The following is a 22,459-nucleotide window of genomic DNA, read 5'->3' as shown; positions in this document are numbered from 1 at the left end:
TCAAAAAGACCCATTTGTGCCATGAGGTATCAGCATTCTTACCTATGACCACATCTGTACGTATCTGACAACCACAGTTTGCACCGCTGACAGCTTAAAATGGGAGGGTAGGAATGGACCTTTATAAGACATTTATAATACAAATATCAAGTCCGACTGAGGAAAAGTAATGTTAACACCTCAAATTTACAGAGGGCAAAATACAATTTTCACTTTTAACATTCCAATTATTTTTGGAAGGAACACTGACAACCCTTAGAAACCAAAGACAGTCAGGTCATGCACAGCTCAAGAAAAAACAATGCTGCTCCACAAAATTAGCAGATATTCCCCAATTTGCCCCAGTCAAAGAAGGCTCTGTTGGACTACCATTGAGACTCAGTCCTTCCCTATTCCTTCAGGTTACACTGTGAATTTCCAAACAGTTGGTTAAATGGGTGTGCTGTGAAAGGCAGAATAAAAAGACGTTTTTCTGTCCAGACTTCGGTCCTGACCCTGCTACTGTTAATCAGTGGCAAAGAATTCCCACTGACCTGGATGTGATCATGATTGGGACACGCATCTTACTGCTGGCTTTAATTAGGATTTGCTGAATGCTTTGGGAACATCTGATAGGTTTGTCTCACTCTAGCACAGAATGGGAGCACAACACATGACTTATGCTCTGCTAAGCTCTTCCACATGCACTAGGCTAAATACTCCTCCCTACCACACCATCTTCAGCCAACAGAGGCCTTATTTCCCCATTATTGTGTACCATCAGCCTGAGCCTCTTGTTCCCAAATATTAGCATTGTGGGTGATGTTGTGGAGAAAGGCAGTGCGAAAAGAAAAACAAACAAAACAGAAATAAACTTACCTATGAAATATGCCAGCAGGATCACCAGTGTGACCGAGATGACAATGGCACTCAGGGCAGCGCATTTCCAGTTACAGTACTTATAGGGTTTCTTCAGGTTAAAGGCAGGCCTAGAGAAGGTACTTCTGGGAAGGGGCCTAGGGGGAGGTGAGTACACAGTGCTGGACGTCAGGGGATATCCCGGCGACGTTGTACAAAAAAGGGGAGAAGTGCCTCCAGGTTTAAACAGGAAGTGCCTGGGGGAAGAAAGACCAACAGCAAGTGATTCCTCCCAACAGTCAATGCAAAGAGGGACGTGAGGTGAGAAGATGGCGACGGCTGCCGGGCCGAAGGCAGCAGCTCCACACAATGCTGGCTAAAGACACGGATGACATGCACGAAAGAGAAGAATAAAAATCAAACCAAACACAAAAAAAGTCACAGTGCCAACAATGCCACAGAGAACTCATCAAGGGCAGGAGTCCCTTCTGTGGGAAAGCTGGCGTTAGAGTGAAATGGAGACCCCAAGCAGAGCTACGACAGACTGGTGGCCTGCTCAGCTCCCAGGGACGTTTCCGACTGAAAGGGAGCATGAGTTGAGTTAAAGAAGGGAGACTGTTCCCCAATTCATTGACTGATCACTGCATGAGAGCGTTTTGGATATTGCATTGCTGAATGGAGATGGGGGAGAAGAGCTTAAGCCATTCCACAGCACCCAAATTGTCACAGAGGGAAATGTTGATGCTGTCTCCACTTTGCAAATTTAAAGGTTGGGCAAGGGGATGGCTGAAAAAAACAAATCAGAGTTCAAGCCTTGTGTAAAGACAGCGGGGGAAAGCACCTGCGTCCAGAAAGTGGTTTAGAGCATCTCAGTTTGGTGCCTACTTTAACAAGTGTGAATTACTGTCAATGGCAGCAGCGTTTCCTGTCCAGTGACACATTGGGAGGCACTGCGTTTTGCTCATTTTTATGACTGCAGTCTGAGAGCCAGCCTATGAGGACCTGTGAGACTTTCTGTAAGACTTATGACCGAGCAAACAGAAACCACTGTGGTCCATGAGCTCCTGAAATGAAGTGTCTCAATGGGAGCTCATTTATGGGAATCCTTAATGAGAAACCTAACTTTGGTGGGACGTTATGAAGTACAAGGCATTCCAGTTCTGGGATATAAATGTGGCCAACAGATTTGACCATGATCTGACCATGCTGATGTCAAATACAGATGTCACATGTGAGGACTGAGGATGCAGTTTGCACCTTTTGCCATGGTTTGTAGGGCCAGACTTTCAGCCAGCGCAAATCCAGTCATGGATCCATGGGAGTCAGTCAAGCCAGTGGATGTGATTCTTTTTTTTCCCCTGGAAGTCACTTATGCAGTCACAGGGGAAATGACATGCAAAAACATCATCATGCAGAAAAGCCACTGATTCATGCAAGATAAGGTGACATATAACAATCTGAAACAGGTGTTTGTACTACTACAGCCATGGTCTTGTAGGTATTCAAAGCATGATTGCTGACCATTAGAGAAAGAACAATTATTTCTACTAACGGTCCACATCAAAACACTTATTTTTACAAGGACTCAGATACTCTTCTGTGCTTCAGAAAGTATCTGTTTAGACAGATGTATTGGGTCTGGGCAAAGAGGCACCTACAGCGTTCACGAACACCAATTAGACCTTTGGTTAAGTATGGCTACCAATTTATGACTGCCAACACAACAGTGACATTTTTGGCACTGTTGTGTTAAAAGCTATTTATGACTTTAAGGTTGAGTGATTAAAAGTTAAGTAAAAATGCCAGAATGGGTGTTTAAATCAATCAAAGGATTGATTTGATAGCACTAGTAGACACTGTACCTTTTGTAAGATAAGGTACCAGTTTAACAATGAAATAACAGGCTGCTAGCACAATAGTGATTTAAGATCTTGATCAAAATGAAATTATTCCGAATTTGCATGGGATTCGAAATTGCTGTAGGTACTTCTTACTAATGAAATGACTTTTTCAAAACAAGAGGAGAGAAAGCAAATGGAATGCTGTAGCTCATTACCATATGAATGAGTCTGCCATTAATATGTACAGGACACATTGCTTACAGAACCTCATTTTTTAAAAGCCATTTTTGGAGAGGCCAGCAATGGTGTTGCCCTTAAACATCATTGATATGACCAAATGCTTTCATGCAAGGATCATAACAACTGTACAGTAAACAGGAAGACCACATAAGTGTCACATACCCATCATTGTAAGCACCGTCATGTCGGGAGGAGGTGAGTATGTCCATCTCAATGAGGTTGTCCTGCAATGTCTCTAGGAATGTCTGCTTTGCTATGTTTCTACATACATATGGAAACATGAATGAAGCCAGTGAGTCATGCATATATGAAGTGTGATCTTATAAACCACAATGGTTATAGTGCAGTTGTGCATGGAATTAGAATGATGGGCCATATATTTATATGTATAAAATGCTACACATATACATATACAGCCTTAAGAATGTTTCCTTCTCTATATATGCACTATATATATGCATTTACACACATATAACACACACATCCATGTGCATGTATAAAAAAAGTTGAAGCCTTTGTTCATTTCACATTATTTATTGCTGGTGACACACGAAAAGTTCTGAAGTATTGGATTAAAAAATAATAGATGTCAGTCCAGCACAGCTGTAACCTTGTCATACTCCTGTTACTGTGAAAAGGCACATCACAGCATCTCTCTCATTGTGTCCGATAACTGGTAGTTCAATGTCCTCATGGTTCTCAAGTGAATATGTGCCATGGTTTTGCTGGTTTGCTTGTTTCAATTTTGGATTTGACAACTTTTTAATTGCTAACTTGATTTATTTGTCCACTTTGGAACAATGAGAGCTTGATATTTAGAAGTTTCATTTTGAAATCTCTATTTCAACTTCTGAACTTCTTGCTCAATATGAATATTCCAAACAAAAAAGTCTATCAGCGATAAACAGGTTGAAGTTGAAAAAAGGTTTTGCTGGAACCCAAATTCCAATAGCAGAGTTTTGGCTATAATCTGGATAATACAGGCCATAGGCAAGATACACAGGGCCTGAATATTAAAAAGCCTGCATGTGACTTTGCACACAATAGCAGTATTTTGCAGTATCCAGCCTTCCCAGCATGTACTTTGATGAGTCACTTTTTGACCTATATATGCTAAACTGTTTTATACATTTTGAGGAGAATAGCAGGAACATAAAGAATTAAGTTAAAGGCACAGCTGGGAACAGATTTTGTCTTTCTCACCTTTGGTCTTGGTTCTCAACATCTGACAAAAGTACATTCTTCCCATCTTTTTTAAAACCAAAAACCAGTCCTGATTTTGCCCATGCCTGTTTCCATCATCAAAATTCTAAGTCTGAATATGAATAAATTCCCTGGCCAAAACTAGGAAAAGGAACATAACAGCATTGTGACACTTTCTCACTTATGCAGGATTAAGTGCTTACAGGATATAAGTGACATGATGTGAACTCAAACAAGAACTCTTCTGTCAAAGAAACTGGATTCAGGTAACATGCTATACCAAGGGAAACCAGCCCTGTCACATTATACAAACCTTGATACTGTCTCTTCTGAAATGTCCTTAACCTTCATTTCCATTTCTACTTCCTCCACCTTCCTGCTGCTAATGCCAGCACTTGCTTAGTTCAACTCACTGCTTTTGAAGGCCTCCAGGCTTTTTTGCCAGCACAGATCGACTCCTTAATCTATATGCAAGTAAAGTCACTGCTATTCACAGCTTTGGAGTAAAGTGGATCGACATGCATGAGCTGTGTGCCATAGCATTTGAGACATCAATCCATCCCCAAGTGTTTGCTGCTTCCTCACATTCCCTAGGAATGCAGGAAAGGTTGGATGTTGAATTCAATGCAAAAAGAAGCAGCATATGTGCATGCACCGAGCATTTAATGGGTAAGAGGCAAGGCATCTAGCAACACACTGATCAATAGAAGTTCATCGGTAGCTAAAATCCATGTTAGATTGGTTCCATGAATTTCAGTTGTGGATTTTCCGAAGAGCAGAAGAGGAGTGGGTTACATCATCTTATAATGTGCATATGTGTAAAAGAGAGGCGACTGGTCACCAGTGCGACTAATTCAGGACTGTCCTTGCTGAAGGCTGGGCAGATTCTCCCTTGGAGATTACTTGTGAATAGCTGTCTGTTTACAAATCACTCTCCCTTCTCACTGTGAGTTGAGCAGTAGAATCTGACCTTACAGAATTACCACATGAAATTTTCTGGGAATGGAAGTCTCCTGCAAGTTGCTGGTTTGTCAACCAGACGTCCATCTAGTTGGCATTTATTTGCTCCCTGCAAGGTCAAATGTAAAGGAACAGAAAGGATGCCTAAGAAGGAAGAGTGAGGAATAAATATTGGGAGAACTGACTTACCTGTCAGGAGTGACTGCTGAGCAAAGATCTTCCCATCACAACCTTGATAATATATTGCTTTTAAAGCAACAAAAAAAGGAGCAGACAGGAAAAGAATGAGGAAGAAGGAAAAACAGAGAAAAGGAAGTAAAAGGAAACGAAAAAAGAGGAGGGGGAGAAGAGGAGAAGCTCTTCCTCTTGCAACATATAGAGTTTTTGTATATGGGATATGCTTATCATGTCAGTCATATACTCATGTGACATATCTCTGCTTGCCTTTGTGTTACATGTTGGAAATTTCCAGGCAGTGACAAACCACTCAAATTTTCCAGTTCTGAATACTGCCTGCAGTCACCAACAGTTAAAGTCAAACCTCTTCAAACCCTGGGGTACTTAAAAATCTAGAACTGTAGGCATATTTCACAGCCTGTGACAATCTCTGTTTAAGAGAAGTAGCTTTTCCTTCATGTTTGCTCTCATTGTTGACCAATATGAAATTTAAAAAGAAGGAATATTCAACAGAAATACAATTCCATTTTTGACATGAGATTACAGTAATCTCCTATGGCTATACTTCAAAGGCCTCAATTCTTGGATTAATGTCTCTTGGTCAGGATTTATTTTTTACATATTGGACATTTTATTCTGTTAAGTGGAAGTCACTTCTTTGGTTCTAGAAGTCTTTGCAGTGGGGAAGGCTGACTTCATGGTACAGGTGAAACTGGGTGTCCAAGTTTGCCAAACAGATCTGAAGCCTTTTACATCTACAGAATTCTACCAAAGGAAATGGAAGATCACTGTATGTTTGAAGAGCAGATTATCACAGTGGAGATTTGTCACAGATTTATCAATCATCTATGTAGTGCATTGTGACAAAACTATAGCTTATTTTACTTTTTCTAAACGTTTGTTCAATGAGGGAAAAAAGGCTGTCAGTCATGTTCTGTCAATGTGCACGTTGGCTGTTTGGCATGCTTTTCCAACATGTTCATTGTCTTCTTGGACACCGGGCAACACTATGCCATTTTATCCAGAGTCAAAAACTACATCAGTCTTCAAAGGATTTGTTAACTAATTAATAAAATGATTAAACTGAATATCAGTTACAAATACGAGTGATTTGTGAGGCATTATCATCATTAAATGATGCAGATCAAACTCCTCAAGTAAGTAGATGTAAGAAGTACAGTTGAATTGACAGTAATAATGTGACAACCCAACCTGCAGAAAGAACTGTTTATTTCAGCTCCTGAAAAATTTTCATCCCCAGTGATTTTGTGGGGGAAGAAATGAGGCCTGCCTTTAAGCACACACTCATTTACAATTTAACAGGAACAATTCAGAACTAGCCAAATACACTACAAACTCCTGCACTTATTAAAATGTGGTACAACTGCCTCTTCATCTCATTCTCTGATGGTCACCAGAATTGGAAAACTGGAGGCAGGATGTTTTCAGGTAAGAGCTTAAACTCTGGCACTCCTCCAGAGAGAAGATATTTCTTCTCAATGGTAAGGTGTTTGTTCTGAGAGACTTTGGTCAGAGATGAGGATGCCTTGGCACTATTCAAACAATATAACGTCTCTTCTCTGATGAATCTGTGTCGTGGTTTAGAAGAAGGCAGTGTTCCAGAATTACAGACCACTGCTTACGTAAGGATTCTTGGACTAGCCCCTAAGTACTCTGTAATGCAATAGTTTTTTCAACAAAACAATACATAGAAATCAGTGCTTGGGCTCATATGCTCAAGAATTAGGAAGACGAGATAATTACTGAAACTGTTGCCAAATCACACTTGCAGTACTTGCTTATAATTTTGTCTTAATCTTTCGGAGCCAGCTTCTTAGTTGGGTATTTTAAATTAAGCAGTCTCAGAGAAATTAATTATCCTTAAATGCCATAAAATGTTAGACTGAGGTCTGTTTTGGAAGTTTCAGGGAGCCAGCAGACACAGCTACTTCTCTAAGAGACCGACGGATATTAATTTTTAAAATCTATTTTTAATGCAGAAGCTGGCAAAACTGGGTACATTTTGTCCCAGGATACAGACACAGCTACCACTGATTTCAATGAGATTCCCACAGGCAGTGAAGCAAGAAATTTGGCCCCTGGCTCAGTTTTCAGTCAGTAAATCTTTTTTGTTGTCTAAAATCTTTCTGGTTGGTTTGAGAAGGCAAGACTAACAAGGGGAAAAAGGCAGCTAAGTCAGCGCACCATGTTTGGCCTGGAAGATTTCTTTTCAGACTAAAAAGGACACCGTGCACAGGAGCTCATCGCTTCAGCATCTCCAATGGCTTTTCATCAACAAAGGAAATGGTGAAGCAAAATCTGTGGAGAATGTGAAAACAGAGTTTCAAGAGAGGCAACTCAAAGATGTACTCCCACTCAGATGGGAAGACTGAGGCTAAGGGAATAGGACAACTCCCTTTTCCAGAACCTACATGTTTGGAAAAAAGCCTGTAAACTAAGTTATGAACTAGAACAACTCAGTGCAACCTTGCCACACCCTTAGTATGCTGCAAAGGTGGGAAATTAGAAGTTAAATGAAAACATCATTAATTGACTGATCCTCTGTTGTCTGGTATTGTACACTTGGTGGAAGGATGTTGTAGGATAGTAGAACGCAGCAACTGACCTCTCCTCATTAGGTAAATTAATCAGCCTTTCTGAAAGGTGTACTACAAAAGCATATGCTTGATGAGGCACAGCTAGAAGAAGGCTAAGTCTTATCAGTGTATTGACTGATTTCATTTTCTTAAATAAGATATTGATTTATCCTACCACATAGGATGAGAAGGCATTAAAGGAAAGTAAGAAAAAAAAAAAAAGGAAAAAAACAAAACATTTTAATCTGTGATCCTAAGTCTGATTTTAAATGAGGAAATTAATCTTACAAGCAGTTATTAAAAGACAGTACTTTTAGTTCATGAAAGAAGAGCAATGTTCTCTTCTCCTAGTCCAAATAAAAAGACACGAAGAATGATAAACACAACTCAAAATACATCATCTAAACACCTGCTCACAAACTGATCAGCTACCTACACAGAGGTATAGATGTTTCATTACATCCTTAGCACACACAATCAGCGTTGTAAAGTACTAAAGAGAATGACCCACCTGGTTTCCAGCGGGATATTACTGTTCAGTAACCAGTTGTCCTGAGCGTGGGCTGGTTCTTGAGTGCTGGCTGGTTGTTCCCCCGACAAAGAGTGGTCCGTGGGAGCTGGGCTTGGGTTGCTGCGTGGAGTGAAGTTCCCTCTGTTCAGGGAATTGATGGAGGCTGCGTGATGTTGGTTTGGCGTGTGAGCATGTGATATTGGAGGTGGTGGAGTTCGGAGTCTTGAATGATTTTGAAGATTTGGAGGATGATCTAAAACAGAAATGAAATATTGTTAAGGTTCAGGATGTGAGTAGTTCCGTGCTACACTCATTTCTGTGCAGGCACTTTTAAAGTGTACCACAGCTTGGATGCCACATATCTTAAATCAAACTAACATAGGCTTGTTCCATATGTCCTAATGACACGTGCATTGATCCACTAGCTGGCTAGAGAAACATTTTGGTTTTATGCAAGAAAGTTATGAATGCTTAAAGGACTGCAATAAGGCCGTTCTGACAGCCAGGCTAACTCCAAAAAACAACTGCAGGTTGCAAACTGCAGTCTATCTGTGACACTGATTTGTGATAAAGCATGAAAAATACAACCAGCTTGGAGAAATAACACTTAAGAACAATTTTATGATGGATTTACAGCTCCCAGTGAAGTTTGTTCTGCCTGTGTTCCCCAAGAACCTTCAATAGTTAAGCCAACAAGAAGACTGAGAACACATTTAGTCATAGACTGAGTTTAGAGAAAGCCATAAAACTGTGTCAGGATTATACAATTTAACAAAATACAGTAGTTTGTATTGTTAGAGATGTACTCAAACCAAGTAAAAAATGCATGTGGCCTAAAAACTGAGGTGTCGGGAAAATAAAGCAAAGAATAACGAAGAAAGATGTAAAGAAAGGTGATATGGCTGTTTTCAGTAAAACTCCAGATATCATTGTTTGTCAGCCAAGAGTCTGAGGGAGGTAGATTGAAGAAGGCAAACACTCAGGAAAACACCAACTTAGTGCTGATTATCTTGGTGATTTTAGTTTGTATCTAATTACTTTCACATGTTTTCTGGAAAAAAAAAAAAATAACGTTTGATGGAACTTAAGGGAGATTGGCACTTCAAAATACTGATACAGGATCCATTAAACATTCCTCTTTGATTTTAGTGGACTTCAGCTTGTAAGTTATTAATACGTAACAGTTATCTGATGCCTCATCTGAAAAACAAAAGTATCAATCTAATACTTCCCAACTAGACTTCAGTATCATGAAAAACTAACACTCATTTGCTCTCTAATTAGAGAGCTCAGGAATCAATGTACACAGTCATAAGTTACAGTGAATGGTGACAAAATTACCAGGACATTTAATGACATTTTTGACATTTGAATTAGGACTTGGATTCAGGAAAAGAACAAGGGGAGCATTTACAATATCCCTGTAGCCTCTTGGATATTTAGACACAAGATTAAATTTAAAGATGTTTGAGATGCATCCCATCCCTTCCTTCCTCACCCTATGTTAATTCAAACAATCTCATCATTAATTATAGTTAATTATTCCAAAACCATAGGATCGTTGAGGTGATCTAGCAAAACAATGGGAAATATTAGTTATGAAGGTGCCTGTTATCTACTTAGAATCATTAAGATTGGAAAAGACCACTAAGATCATCAAGTCCAACCCCAACCCACCCCCACCATGCCCACTGACCATGTCCCTGAGTGCCACATCTCCAGGGTTCTTGAACACCTCCAGGGAAGATGACTCTATTTCAGCACCTTCCTAATTGTATCTACATGTAGCACATGCATCTCCTTTTGGCCTTTTGAAGTTAGACATTGAAACAGGGTTATATATTACATAAGAGTTACATAAGAAAAGCCTTAGTGCTTTTAGGGTCCAAGTTCGTTTTACCTTATAATCTGAAGAAGGTCATAGTTCACATTAAAAGTACTGTTGTCAATTCTATACTGCAATGCAACAGGCAATAACCAGCTCAAAAAGAAGTCTGTATCATTCATCTGCATTTGGATAAATAATTTCTCCCCAGGAATCTCAGGTCTGACTCCCCAACGTATATCCAGAATTAAAAATGCTATTCTGGACTCCAATGTAAGGACACTTGTTGAACAAGCTAATGGGAAGGGTGAGTGGCAACCATGGCTGGTACAGAAGAGGAATATCAGAACCAAACCAGATTCCATCAGTTCTGTAGCACGACCTGAATGGAGGCATCCAGCTGCCCTTGCACTGGACATTATTTGGAACTACTCACTAAATGAAACTTAATGAGCATAGAGACAGTAAAAACAACAGGGAAGGGTTGCAGATTTCCAGGTTCTAGGGCTGTCCATCCATCTATCTATCCATTCCCACGAATTTAATTCATCCCAGAGAAAAAGCCTTGTCTAAAAAGGAGCAGCATCCCAAAGGTTCCCAAGTTGAGCTATCCATGTTTTTATTACAGCGATACCTGAGATGAATCCTCTGAGAAAACAAGAGAGAGAGGCAAACAGGTGAACTTCTGACTAAGTGATAGGTATTCTGGGATGTTCTCCTCCTAATGTTTGTCTTTTCTTACTGAAGCCCCATTCTCAGACTGAGCCAGAGCCTGCCACCAAAGACCTGTTATGTAAATTCCAATTTACTCCCTATTACTGCAGACACATTGCAGATGCTATTATGGAGAATGCTTTTGAATCAAGTAAAATGTGTCATTTTCGTACCCTATTTGCATACCCTCTGTGATTTCATTGCTAAGTAAAGACAGCACATTTATCCTACTCTGGTCCATGTGATTTTTCGTAAGATTTTATTGCTTATATTTCTTTTTCTGACATGTAGGTAGCTTTTCCTCCCAGAATATTCTTAATTTTATTCATGTACAAATTCTGAACGCTTATGTCATGTCTGAGCACTGCTGCATTTAATATACCTTGACTGGGATTAGCAGCTATCTCCCTTGCCTTATGATCCTTTATTTTCCTCTTCTCAAGTGGAGGAACATTAGAAAAAAGGTGCAGATGAAAGCACAAGCTATAAAATCTTCCCGCTTACAATTACTGCAGCTCTGCAGGATTTTCTTGATGCAACAAAACTATTGAGGTTCTTACCCTCCGTGGTAACCAAAGTCCTATGGAATTTGCAAAAGATATGGAAACCCATGAAGTGAATTCATTCTTGATTTCCTAAAACTACAACTGTCCCTTTATTTGAATATGCTCTCTTTAACGTCTTCCCTAATTTCTGAGTGATGGTGAAGTGTGTGGATGTGTGGCCCCATGGGAAGCAGAACCTTAATGCTGGCAGCAGAGGCTCTCTTACACTGTGTATGTGCATGTATCTTAAACACTGGGAAGGTACTCAGATTACCCTGCTATATATTATATATAAACACTCTAAAGGCAGAACTGAATTTTTACAGATCCCTTTACATAGGTGGGATAGAGGGGAAGTCACTTTGAGCTTTCTACACTTAAAAGCAAACCTCTGTTGGGACTAATAATTGCAGAAATTCAGAGGACTTCCTTGAGAAGCCAAACCTTGTGGCCTCTGCACACAAGGTATTAGATTTCCCACAACATTTTAGAATCAGTTATAAGATGGATAACTATGATTACTTGGAGGATATCCTGCTTTACTCATGAGCAGACAATTTTCAGCATTTTCCTCCTTGCTGGAGGTTTCCAAAAAAAAAAAAAAAAAAAAAAAAAAAAAAACTCTTGGATTTTATCAGTCCTTTTCTTGGTGTTGGCATTCTCTTGAAGAAAAACTGATGTACATTACTCAGAAGGACCAGGTAAGCTAACAGAGCACTGAGGAACAATAAAACACCCCAGAAAATAACAGCCTTCCCCAAATTTCTTACTATTCCCAGAGTCTGTGGAACACAGCCTACCGAGCAATTTTGGTCTTGAAGGGACAGCAAAAGAGATCTTAGAACCATGGAATCATGAAGGTTGGAAAAGACCACTAAGATCATCCAGTCCAACCATCAACCCATCACCAGCATGCCCATTATCCATCAACAGCAGAGGAGTTCTCACAGGATGGATGCCAGCTGCCAGTGATGTAGCGTCCCAGTGCTAAAGTTCAATATCTCTAGAAGATAGCTAGGCACTGTGAAAGTCTAAATAGAGTTTAATTCATATCCCTGTAAGGTTAGTTTTTTCTAATGGCTCTTCAAAGTGTGTCTCATATGAGATATGTCAGCATTCAAATGTAACACTGAAAACCTGACTGTGAAAAACACCAAAAAAAAAAAAAAAAAAAAAAAAGAAGTTGCTCTTGTGTTGTTTTTTTGTTTGTTTCTTGACATTAAAATGCCATTGACTAACATTGGCTTGGAAACCACAGATGAAGCAGGACTGAAAGATAACTCAGTTAATGAAGCCTGTACTTGGCAAATACTAGAGAGAAATCTGTGAATGAAGAACTGAGTAAATGTGAACCATAAAAAGATTGCCAGTGAGGAGCTAATATGACAAAATTTGAATAAAAGCTCTGAACTTCATGTTCCTTTTCTTTTCCTTAGTCTTTAGTGAGCAATACTGTTTTGAAATTAGTCTAGGTAACGATCACACTCTTTGATTCATTAGGTTTTGGGACTTTGCTCAGGACAAATGTGCTAACCTCAAAGTTAAACATGCACTCATCGTTTTCTTTCCCAGCTTGCTCGGTGCCTCCACACATTTGTCATTCATATGTCTGCTGTATTCCGATGGCCTGATGCCTGACCAGTGTCTGGGTTAGAGGAGGAAATATTTCTCTTTACTCACTGTATATAAAAACAGGCAGGATGAATCACTCGTTTTTCCCTTGAACTCAGACTGCACAGTAGCTGTGATGACTACTGTGGCAGTGTGACTTTGGACAGTTGTGCTTGTACCCACACAGAAATCCCCCACTGCAGAGGAAATAATCTGTTTAAAAGTAATTCACTTCTGCATTTGACAGCCAGAAAAGCTAAGAGCCTTGCTTTGGCTCCAGGACCATGCATCACCCAGCTGCAGATGGAGGCTCACAATCCTCACACCATCAGCCAGCTAAAAATACCTTCACCACCTCCCTATTCCTTTGGGTGCCACGGGTGATGGGAACGAGGGGGCTTCTACTTGTTAATCAGATGGACCTCCTGAGGTCAGGTGGGCTATAAAAGACTGAAGCAGGTCTTCCCCAGCACGTTTTAGGGGGCACTGAGAGTTTCAACAGCAATTTGTAGGAAACTCCCTCCTCTAGGAAACATCTGACACCAGGCCCTGTACACACTGGGACAGTCTAATGATAAAGCCACCAAAATGAAGACAGAGGTGAATCAAGTCGTCAGTATCGAGATGATGCAGCTGCACGTAGATATCAGTTTTCCCTCCCTAACACTTAAAAGCTGCAATCAGTGATGAAATTTGAAGGTCTCTTTTAGATTCTGAACGACTGAATTTCTCCTTAAGATGAATATCTACCAAATTGGTCTTCAGACTGGCTTCTCCTACCATGAAGAGGAGTGCTTGTACCTTGCTGTGAAATGTATCTTTTGCTCTAACAACATGCTGCACTGCTGGTTTTCAAAATACTAAGCAACAAAATGAATCATAAAAGCAAACAGGGAACCGATGGATAATCTCCATGAAGTAGGAAAACAACCATTGGAAAGCTACCTCGATTTTTTTTTCTCTGTCTTATTTTAAGTAACAGAATAAAAGGGAGCTGCCATTCTACCAAGGATTCCAACTGGAGAAAAGCCCAGTCCTATCCCTGAGCTGAAAGCCAGCGATGCATACATGCTGGTACTCCAAGCTGAGCTCTTCGAGCTTTCAATCTCAGTCTTTCCTGTATCTCTCTGCTACTTTACCACACTATTTGCATAGACATGCAAAGCCTAAGGACCTTTCTGTGCACACCTGTATTGTAAATTTGGGGCTGTAACTAACAATACCTAAGCTTGACCTTAGGGTGGGTACTGTGAGCAAAAGAATCCAATCATTCTTTGTCTTGCAAACAGATTGTAACTAGGAGCACGTGGAAATGGAGGACATAGAAACCAAAGAGCAGCTTTCTGCTTTGCAACAAGTCTAAGCTTTATAAGCTTTGAAGACTTCATTCTGAAATAATTAGAGGTTACTCCTATGCGTATCGTATCACAGAATCACAGAATGTCTTAGGTTAAAAAGGACCTTAAAGCCCACCCAATCCCACTCGCTGCCATGGGCTGGTTGCCCCCCACCAGCTCAGGCTGCCCAGGGCCCCATCCAGCCTGGCCTTGGGCACCTCCAGGGATGGGACACCCACAGCTCCCTGGGCAGCAGTGCAAGGGCCTCACCATCCTATGAGTAAGGAACTTCTTCCTAACATCTAACCTAAATTTCCCCTCTTCAAGTTTAAAGCCATTCCCTCTTGTCCTGTCACTATTAGAGGTATAAGAAGTCGCTCCCCATCCTGCTAAGAAAGTCCCCTTCACGTGCTGGAAGGCCATAACAAGGTCTCCCTGAAGCACTCTGTTCTCCAAGCTAAATAAGCTTGACTCCCTTACTTTTCTTCATAGGAGAGATGCTGCAGCTTTTTGATCATCGCCATGGCCCACAGCTTAAGTAACTTCATTTGTTTAGATGAACTTCATCAAAAATCAGGCCCACCTAATGTTATATGTGTACATGTAGAACTAGTTGAAACTTCTCTCTAGCAGCACAGATTAACACTTTGCTGCTTTTACTGTTTATGGAAAACAACAGGTGTACCAAATCAAGTCCAAACAAGCCATCTTCTCAGTATTTTTCCCATCTACTGTGTACAGTACATGCAAACTTTCCTCTCAAGTGCCAAAGTGCCTTTGCAAAAGCAAAATATTGACTTTTGGGGTTTAAATCAATTTTGTACTTGATGCTAGGCTGTCAAGCTTTGGCTCTACACAGTCAACGAGAGCTCTGGGTGGTTGTTCTTTCATTAGCATGCATCTGATTGAATTGTATACCCTGCAAGTAATGCTTTTAAAAAGGTCCATGTCACTGTCAAAGGATGCTTTGCTGACTTTTAACCCATGCTGTCTATTATTGAAGTTAATGAAAGGGAATCACAGACCACTAAAAACAAGGCAGACGCTTCCTATTCAGACTCTGACAGTTTATGAAGAATCATTACCTTAAACAGGGCAAGGTAAAAAAACCAGAATGCCTGGCAGAGTCTAAATGAGTTAGTTAGAATTGGATAACATATTTAAGTTCTTAAATAAATTACTTGTAATATGAGAAAGTAGCTTCTACAGTGCACATCTAAGTAAATTTGCTTGCAGCTCTGGATACCTTGGATGGATTTGCTGCTGGAATTACAAAAAAGGAATAGCTCTATCAACACTGATACTATAGTGTGGATGCAGTGGCAAACTTGGGAGGCTCAAACCACTCAGTTGCTAGCATTTATATGGGCATGTAGTGACAGGACAAGGGGGAATGGCTTTAAAGTGGAAGAGGGTAGTTTTAGACTAGATATTAGGAAGAAATTGTTTACTGTAAGGGTGGTGAGACACTGGTACAGGTAGCCCAGAGAGGTTGTGAATGCCCCCTCCCTGGAAGTATTCAAGGCCGGGTTGGATGGGGCTGTGAGCAATGTGGTTTAGAGGGAGGTGTCCTGCCTATAGCAGGGAGGCTGGAACTAGATGATCTTCAAGGTCCCTTCCAACCCAAACCATTCTGCATCACCATTTGTGATTCCACAAATCTGGTCTAGGCATACAGGCTGCTACAAGGCACAGCACCTACATGCAAGGCAAGAAAATCCACTGGCTTTGAGTGAAAGAGTATAAATGTGTGCCCTGAACCTGAGTTGCTGCACTTGTCAAATTACAGCCAACAAATGCTTCTCATCAGCTGTGCCTATAACTGGAACCCACCATGCAGCTGGGAGCTTGCTGCTTCCTCTTCTTGAGGGAATTGATGCAGAAGGTGAGTATTACTGAATATGTGTACCTTTATTGAAGTATATTGAGTTCCCCATGCTTTATATGTTGAAGCGTATGCTGCATAAACCCTAAAACTCATCTGTAGTCAGTCAGGGTACTGACTGTGTACTGTGTGACTGAGGATTAGGCGACGCTTATGCCACCTGGATGATTACTCCTCACCAGGCTCCATTCAGCAGCATCCAACTCATGCAGGCTCAGCACAAGCAGCTGGGTGCCACCCCACCCACGTAAAAGCCCTGGAGGAATGGAAATAACTCTCAGATTTGCTGCCTCCCACTGCACATTTAAGAAACGTGACTGTTATTCCATGTAAGGATATTCTTCTTGAAAGAAATGCTGCCTATTTCTCTGATGTTTTCCGACTTCAGGCATGGAGGAGCTCTTTTGTACAGAGGGGTTCATCTGGTTTCCTTGCCTCTGTTGTGTGGCTTCCCTACGGATGGAGCCAAACATATAAATAAAGAGAAAACTACACAGGTCAGCCTTGCCCAACCAGGCATGATTACACTGGCAAGTTTCTGAAGAGCTTGCATGAAGCAGTTTCCAGAATAGTGTATCTATTGTATCTAGATAGTGTATCAGCAAAGGGTGTCTTTGGCTGCAGTAATAGTAAATAAACACAGGATTTTGCTGGTGCAGCTCCGTCAAATAGTTTTGTTTTTCTGTCATATACATACATTGAAAAAGCTTTGACATTACAGACCTGATCTTCACTTGTTTTTTCCTAAAATTAAAAGGAACAAGCAGCCTCTCTTTTGCTCACGCCCTTCAGAATCTATGACTCTAAACTGCTGTGCTGTTGTGACTTAGCTACACATCTAAAGGGACTGACAGCTCCCAGCTCCATCAGCAAAGCTGACTATTTATAGCAGCTGAGGAAATTGTCTGTTTTATATAATTTTTACAATGTTGGCACTGGCAAGTGGCTCATGAGCAAGAGACCGTCCTGTTGCAAATCCAAAGTGATACAGCTCACATCCAGTGCAACTGCATGACAGAGCTGGGTGCTCACCCCCATGGTCAGGGTGAGAGATTAATATGCTGTGAAGCACATTAAGAATTTACTGTAAGGTTAGCTTGGGTTTGGACTTACAAGCGGCATGCAATTCCCAGAGCTGCTGGTTGCTGCGCAGCACAGACATCCAAGGGAGGGTTTTGTCCCTTTCTCTTTTGGTTGTACACGTCCTGGGCTTGTGAATGAATCAGTCTCTGGAAACACGCAGTTCCATTATCTCACAGCAAAGCGCTTATGGAATGTGACACGATGTGGTGTAGCACAATGCCAACAAGCACTAATGCTTTTAATTATTTACTCTAGAGAAAAAAAGGGGGAAATTTCACGTTGGCTGCAGCTGAAATAAACTGCATTATGTCTTTGGTGGAGACTTTTTCATGCCTTTGGATCGACTTCTCTGCACGTGCTGCCAGTCGGGTGGCAGCAGGAGCAGAGCAGAAGCACTGAGCAGTACAGAACCGACTTGCCACTTTGTTCTGTTACCCTCCCTTTGCCTCTGTCTCCCTTTTAACTCTATTTTGCTGTCTGTAAAGTAGTAACAATGCCATTTCTGATAAATACCTCCGAAGCCTAACATCAGCTGGTGACAATTCTGACAGCTGTGGCTGACGTGACGCCTGTCGCCGTGATTAATACCTCCCCCTGCCCCATCCACTGCGCACACAAAAGCTGACTGATTCCCTTTGGTGAAAACCATGGGTGCAGTTAAGAGTAAAATCTCCGCACAGGTGGAAAACCTTATTCCCTCTGGCACAGGAATCTGATTTGTGAGAGCTGGGCTCCATGACCTTTCCCTTCAGGTTCTATTTGACATTCTCTGAAGCACGACAGCAGAAGGCTGCGCTCCAAACAATTCTGAAACAGACATAAAACTTTTATATTTTTATTAACACTTGAAGAGGCCACTAAAAGAAAATCAAAACTATGAATCTGTCAAGACACCCCGGTAATGCTGCACTTTGTTCACAAAGCTACCGTGACAGAAGGGCAGTGCAGTTTATCGGTGGGCATGTTTGTCTGTTCATAACACCTCCGTCCCCTAAATAACTCAGCACCAATTAACACAGTCCCTCTGGCAGCACACTTCTGAGAGGAAGTATTTCTGATGGCCAGCCTCATTTATCACATTCTTTTTGCTTTTCTTATACATTTGCAATATAAACCGTAGAATCATATCATAGAAACATAGAATCGTGGAATTATAGAATAGCCTGGGTTGAAAAGGACCACAGTGATCATCGAGTTTCAACCCCCCTGCTATGTGCAGGGTCGCCAACCACCAGACCAGGCTGCCCAGAGCCACATCCAGCCTGGCCTTGAATGCATCCATGGATGGGGCATCCACAACCTCCTTGGGCAACCTGTTCCAGTGCGTCACCACCCTCTGGGTGAAAAACTTCCTCCTAATATCTCGCCTAAACCTCTCGTCGCAGTTTTAAACCATTCCCCCTTGTCTTATCACTATCCACTCTTGTAAACAGCCATTCCCCCTCCTGTTTATACGCTCCTTTCAAGTACTGGAAGGCTGCAATGAGGTCTCTCCAGAGCCTTCTCTTCTCCAAGCTAAACAATCCCAGTTCCCTCAACCTTTCCTCGTAGGAGAGGTGCTCCAGCCCTCTGATCATCTTAGTGGCCCTCCTCTGGACCCACTCCAAGTGCTTTGTGTCTTTCTTGCACTGGGGCCCCCAGGCCTGGACGCAGTACTGCACATGGGGCCTCACAAGAGCCTAGTAGAGAGGAACTATCACCTCCCTCTCCCTAGTCTAGTCATCTCTAGTATGCAACCAATAAAAATCAACATTAAATATGCATTAGTAGGTCACAAAGACATTTGCACATAGAATCATAGAATGGCTTGGGTTGGAAGGGACCCCAAGGCAGGGCCACCAACCTCCAGATCTGGTACCAGATCAGGCTGCTCAGAGCCCCATCCAACCTGGTCTTGAGCACCTGAACCAGGAGGCATTGCCTTTATTGGCATCATACACTGAAATGATGTTTGCTGCCCATCAGCTTTCATCTCGTCTGGATGAAGAGCTACGAGATATGGTTTAGTAGCTTGTGGTACCAATGGGAATGGGAAGGCGGTTGGACTAGATGATCTTGCAGGTCATTTCCAACTTTGTGATTCTATGATTCTATGATTCTTGGAGAATGGGTCAATTTCAACTGAATAAATAAAAAGTCTGCTGGGAGAACACAAAGACTGCAGTAGCTTTTCTGTAAAAATTTGCCACAAAGAAAAAGAAAAAAGAAAAAAAGGAAAAAAAAGCTAATCAGCATCCACAGAATGGCTTTGGTTGGAAGGGACCTTAATGATCATTGAGTTCCAACCCCTCTATGGTGGGCAGGGTTGGCTCCCACCAGATCATGCAGACAGGGAATTGCTCTTTGTTACATTGGTGCTCATTCTGGCTTTCTTCAACATTGGTGAAAAAGAGGAAAACCACTGTATTTGGTTCTAAAGCAGTTGTTGTCAAATGCACAAGATAACAACTGAAAGAGACATATCTCTTTCTGTCATTCATACTTTGTAGGCATAAGTGTACAGACTGCCCCCGTGTTAAACTGTCCCTGGATTAGTTAGCTCTAAATACTTCAACTGGGAGATTTTAAGATGAACAAGCAGAAATTAGGTGATATCTCTCATTTACACCTGTGGCACTATGCACTCATATGTGGCCATGATGAATTTCAATATTTGAAGGGAGCACATAAACAGGAGAGGAAATGGCTGTTTATGAGGGTGGATAGTGATAGGACAAGGGGGAATGGTTTAGAACTGCGACGAGAGGTTTAGGTTAGATATTAGGAGGGAGTTTTTCACCCAGAGGGTGACGATGCACTGGAACAGGCTGCCCAAGGAGGCTGTGGATGTCCCATCCCTGGAGGCATTCAAGGCCAGGCTGGATGTGGCTCTGGGCAGCCTGGTCTGGTGGTTGGTGACCCTGCACGTAGTAGGGGGGTTGAAACTAGATGATCACTGCAGTCCTTTTCAACCCAGGCCATTCTATGATTCTATGATCATTCTATAATATGATTCATAGAATGTTAGAATGGCTTAGGCTAGAAGCGACCTTAATGTCCATCCAGTTCCAACCCCCTGCCATGAGGGCTCAACATGCAAATTTTACAACAAAGCCCTGAATTAACAGTAGTAGCACAGACCTCTGAAGCAAGGGGATTAGTCTGTTTAACAACGTGTGTTGGAAATGCATATTCCTAGCACTAGCTGAAGTCCAATATTAGCTGAAGGCTCCCTGAGCATGTGGCTGCTCAAGAGAGTGACAATGCACTCAGATAACACTGTGGCACAAAGCGTGTGACTTTAAAGCTCAGCCAGATTATCACAAAAGATGAATCTTCGAAGGTTCTTTTCATTACTTTCTGTAAGTGCTCTTGACATTCTCCAAAGCAGTTTAGAAGCTTCCTAGAAAAATGTCAAAATAAAGTAATAATTTTCTTATAATATTGCTCAACAGAATGTGAGCATGACATGATTTAGAAATTAAGGTTAGCAACTTCTAGAGACAGTGCATGCATACACACCTGTATATTACCAAGAGCTTCGCTGTGATAAAAACAATAAACAGAAATGTCATATGGCCAAAGAACTTGAGTAAAAACAACTGGTCGCTGGTGAGAGGGGATTTTACACGACCTTCAAGTATCCTAACAACATACATTTCAACTATATACAAAACTTCTGTTCCAAACACTGGTAGTTATTCACTAAGCAACGCAATTTACACCGGCTTCACACTTGGAAGCATTTGCAATAAAATTTATACGCCTTCCAACTCTTTTTAAACAGCACAAATCAAGTTCAGCACTAAGTCGTATTAAAATACTGCCTCACTTTTTTAGGGACAATCTTGTTAAAAGCAACCGGCACAGTTCTGTGAGGGTGACAACATTTTTTGATTTAATTAAGGAGATGATCGTAAAGACACATTTTACTATCTGTAACTTCAGGCTTCCAAGTGATAAAGGTTTTCTTTAATTCCCTTCATAGTCCCACAGCCTCCTCTACCCCCCCAGCTGAATGATGTACGGTCTGGAACTGGCCCATCGTAAACCACAGGCTGTAAATTAACCTGTGGGATGGAGAACTGGCTGGAGGCTTTTAGGAATGCTAACATAACATGTGCTATTCAGTCCACTGTGAGAGGACTTCTTTCCAAAAAAAAAAACAAAAAACAACCATTTCTGAAGTCAAAATACAATTACTTAATAACCTGATTTCGATGAATGCTGATGGGACCCCTTTCTTGAATTTTATGGAATATGTTTATGGATAGAACTCCAGATTTATTATCTTTACCCTAAATTGTCCTGAAGTACTTATTTAACAAATTGATATCAAAATCATAGGAAAGAATCATGTAACCATCACTGGAAGGCTGTTCTGCCTGATACAGGACAAGTCAACTGCTATGAGGGATCATAGCAGTTCACAACAGATTTAACTCTTTACAAGGGTAGATAACTGCAGGACAAGGGGGAATGCTTTTAAGTTGAGGGAGGAAAGATTTAGGCTGCATGTCAGAAGGAAGTCCTTTACTATGAGAATGGTGAGGTACTGGAATGGGCTGCCCAGAGTGGTTGTGGAAGCCCCATCCCTGGAGGTGTTCAAGGCCAGGTTGGATGGGGTCCTGGGCAGCCTGGTCTAATATTAAACATGGAGGTTTGTGGCCCTGCCTGTGGTGGGGGGGTTGGAGCTTCATGATCCTTGAGGTCCCTTCCAACCCGAGCCATCCTGTGATTCTGTGATTCTGTGAAGGTCCAGCTGCTCTGAAGACAACTGCAAAACTTGAAAAGCAAGGTTGGAATTTTACAACTCATCTTCTGCGAAAAGAACTTTAATACTTGATAGGAACAACAGCAGAAATCAGGCAGGATTTCCTTTGTTCTTCAGTTGCAGTGATCTAACCACGACAGCGACAGAGATGTGCACCCCGTTCTGAATCAAACAGCCCATCTTCCCGTCAGTGTAGCCATTTGGAAAGAAATGTGCAAAAACTCCTGCAGAGATACACTGCCTTGATATGCAGCAAAATTCCTGTACTGTCAATACTTGCCTTGATCTGTGAGGTAACTTGCTAGATGTCAGCAGCAGTTCTGTGCACAGTGTGGGCAGC

General features: G+C 41.5%; 1 protein-coding gene across 21 annotated transcripts in view; it reads right to left on the bottom strand.

Annotated features, from left to right (window-relative positions):
* TENM4 (teneurin transmembrane protein 4) overlaps window positions 1–22,459 on the bottom strand; it is a 645,160-nt gene that overhangs the window by 200,359 nt on the left and 422,342 nt on the right. For 17 of the 21 annotated variants that reach the window (XM_046902783.1, XM_040646792.2, XM_040646975.2 and 14 more), the window contains 3 exons: window positions 8,367–8,619; window positions 3,081–3,179; window positions 859–1,094 (listed from right to left, as the gene is read on the bottom strand). In XM_046902783.1, coding sequence (XP_046758739.1) covers window positions 859–1,094; window positions 3,081–3,179; window positions 8,367–8,619 — 588 coding nt within the window. The remainder of the gene's footprint in view (window positions 1–858; window positions 1,095–3,080; window positions 3,180–8,366; window positions 8,620–22,459) is intronic. The other 4 variants (XM_040647067.2, XM_040647089.2, XM_040647336.2 and 1 more) reach the window with 1 other exon arrangement.

Source organism: Gallus gallus, chromosome 1 (genome assembly GCF_016699485.2).
Source record: "Gallus gallus isolate bGalGal1 chromosome 1, bGalGal1.mat.broiler.GRCg7b, whole genome shotgun sequence".
NCBI lineage: Eukaryota > Metazoa > Chordata > Aves > Galliformes > Phasianidae > Gallus > Gallus gallus.
Note: the sequence above shows the minus strand (reverse complement) of the source record. Positions and strands in the feature narration are given on the sequence as shown.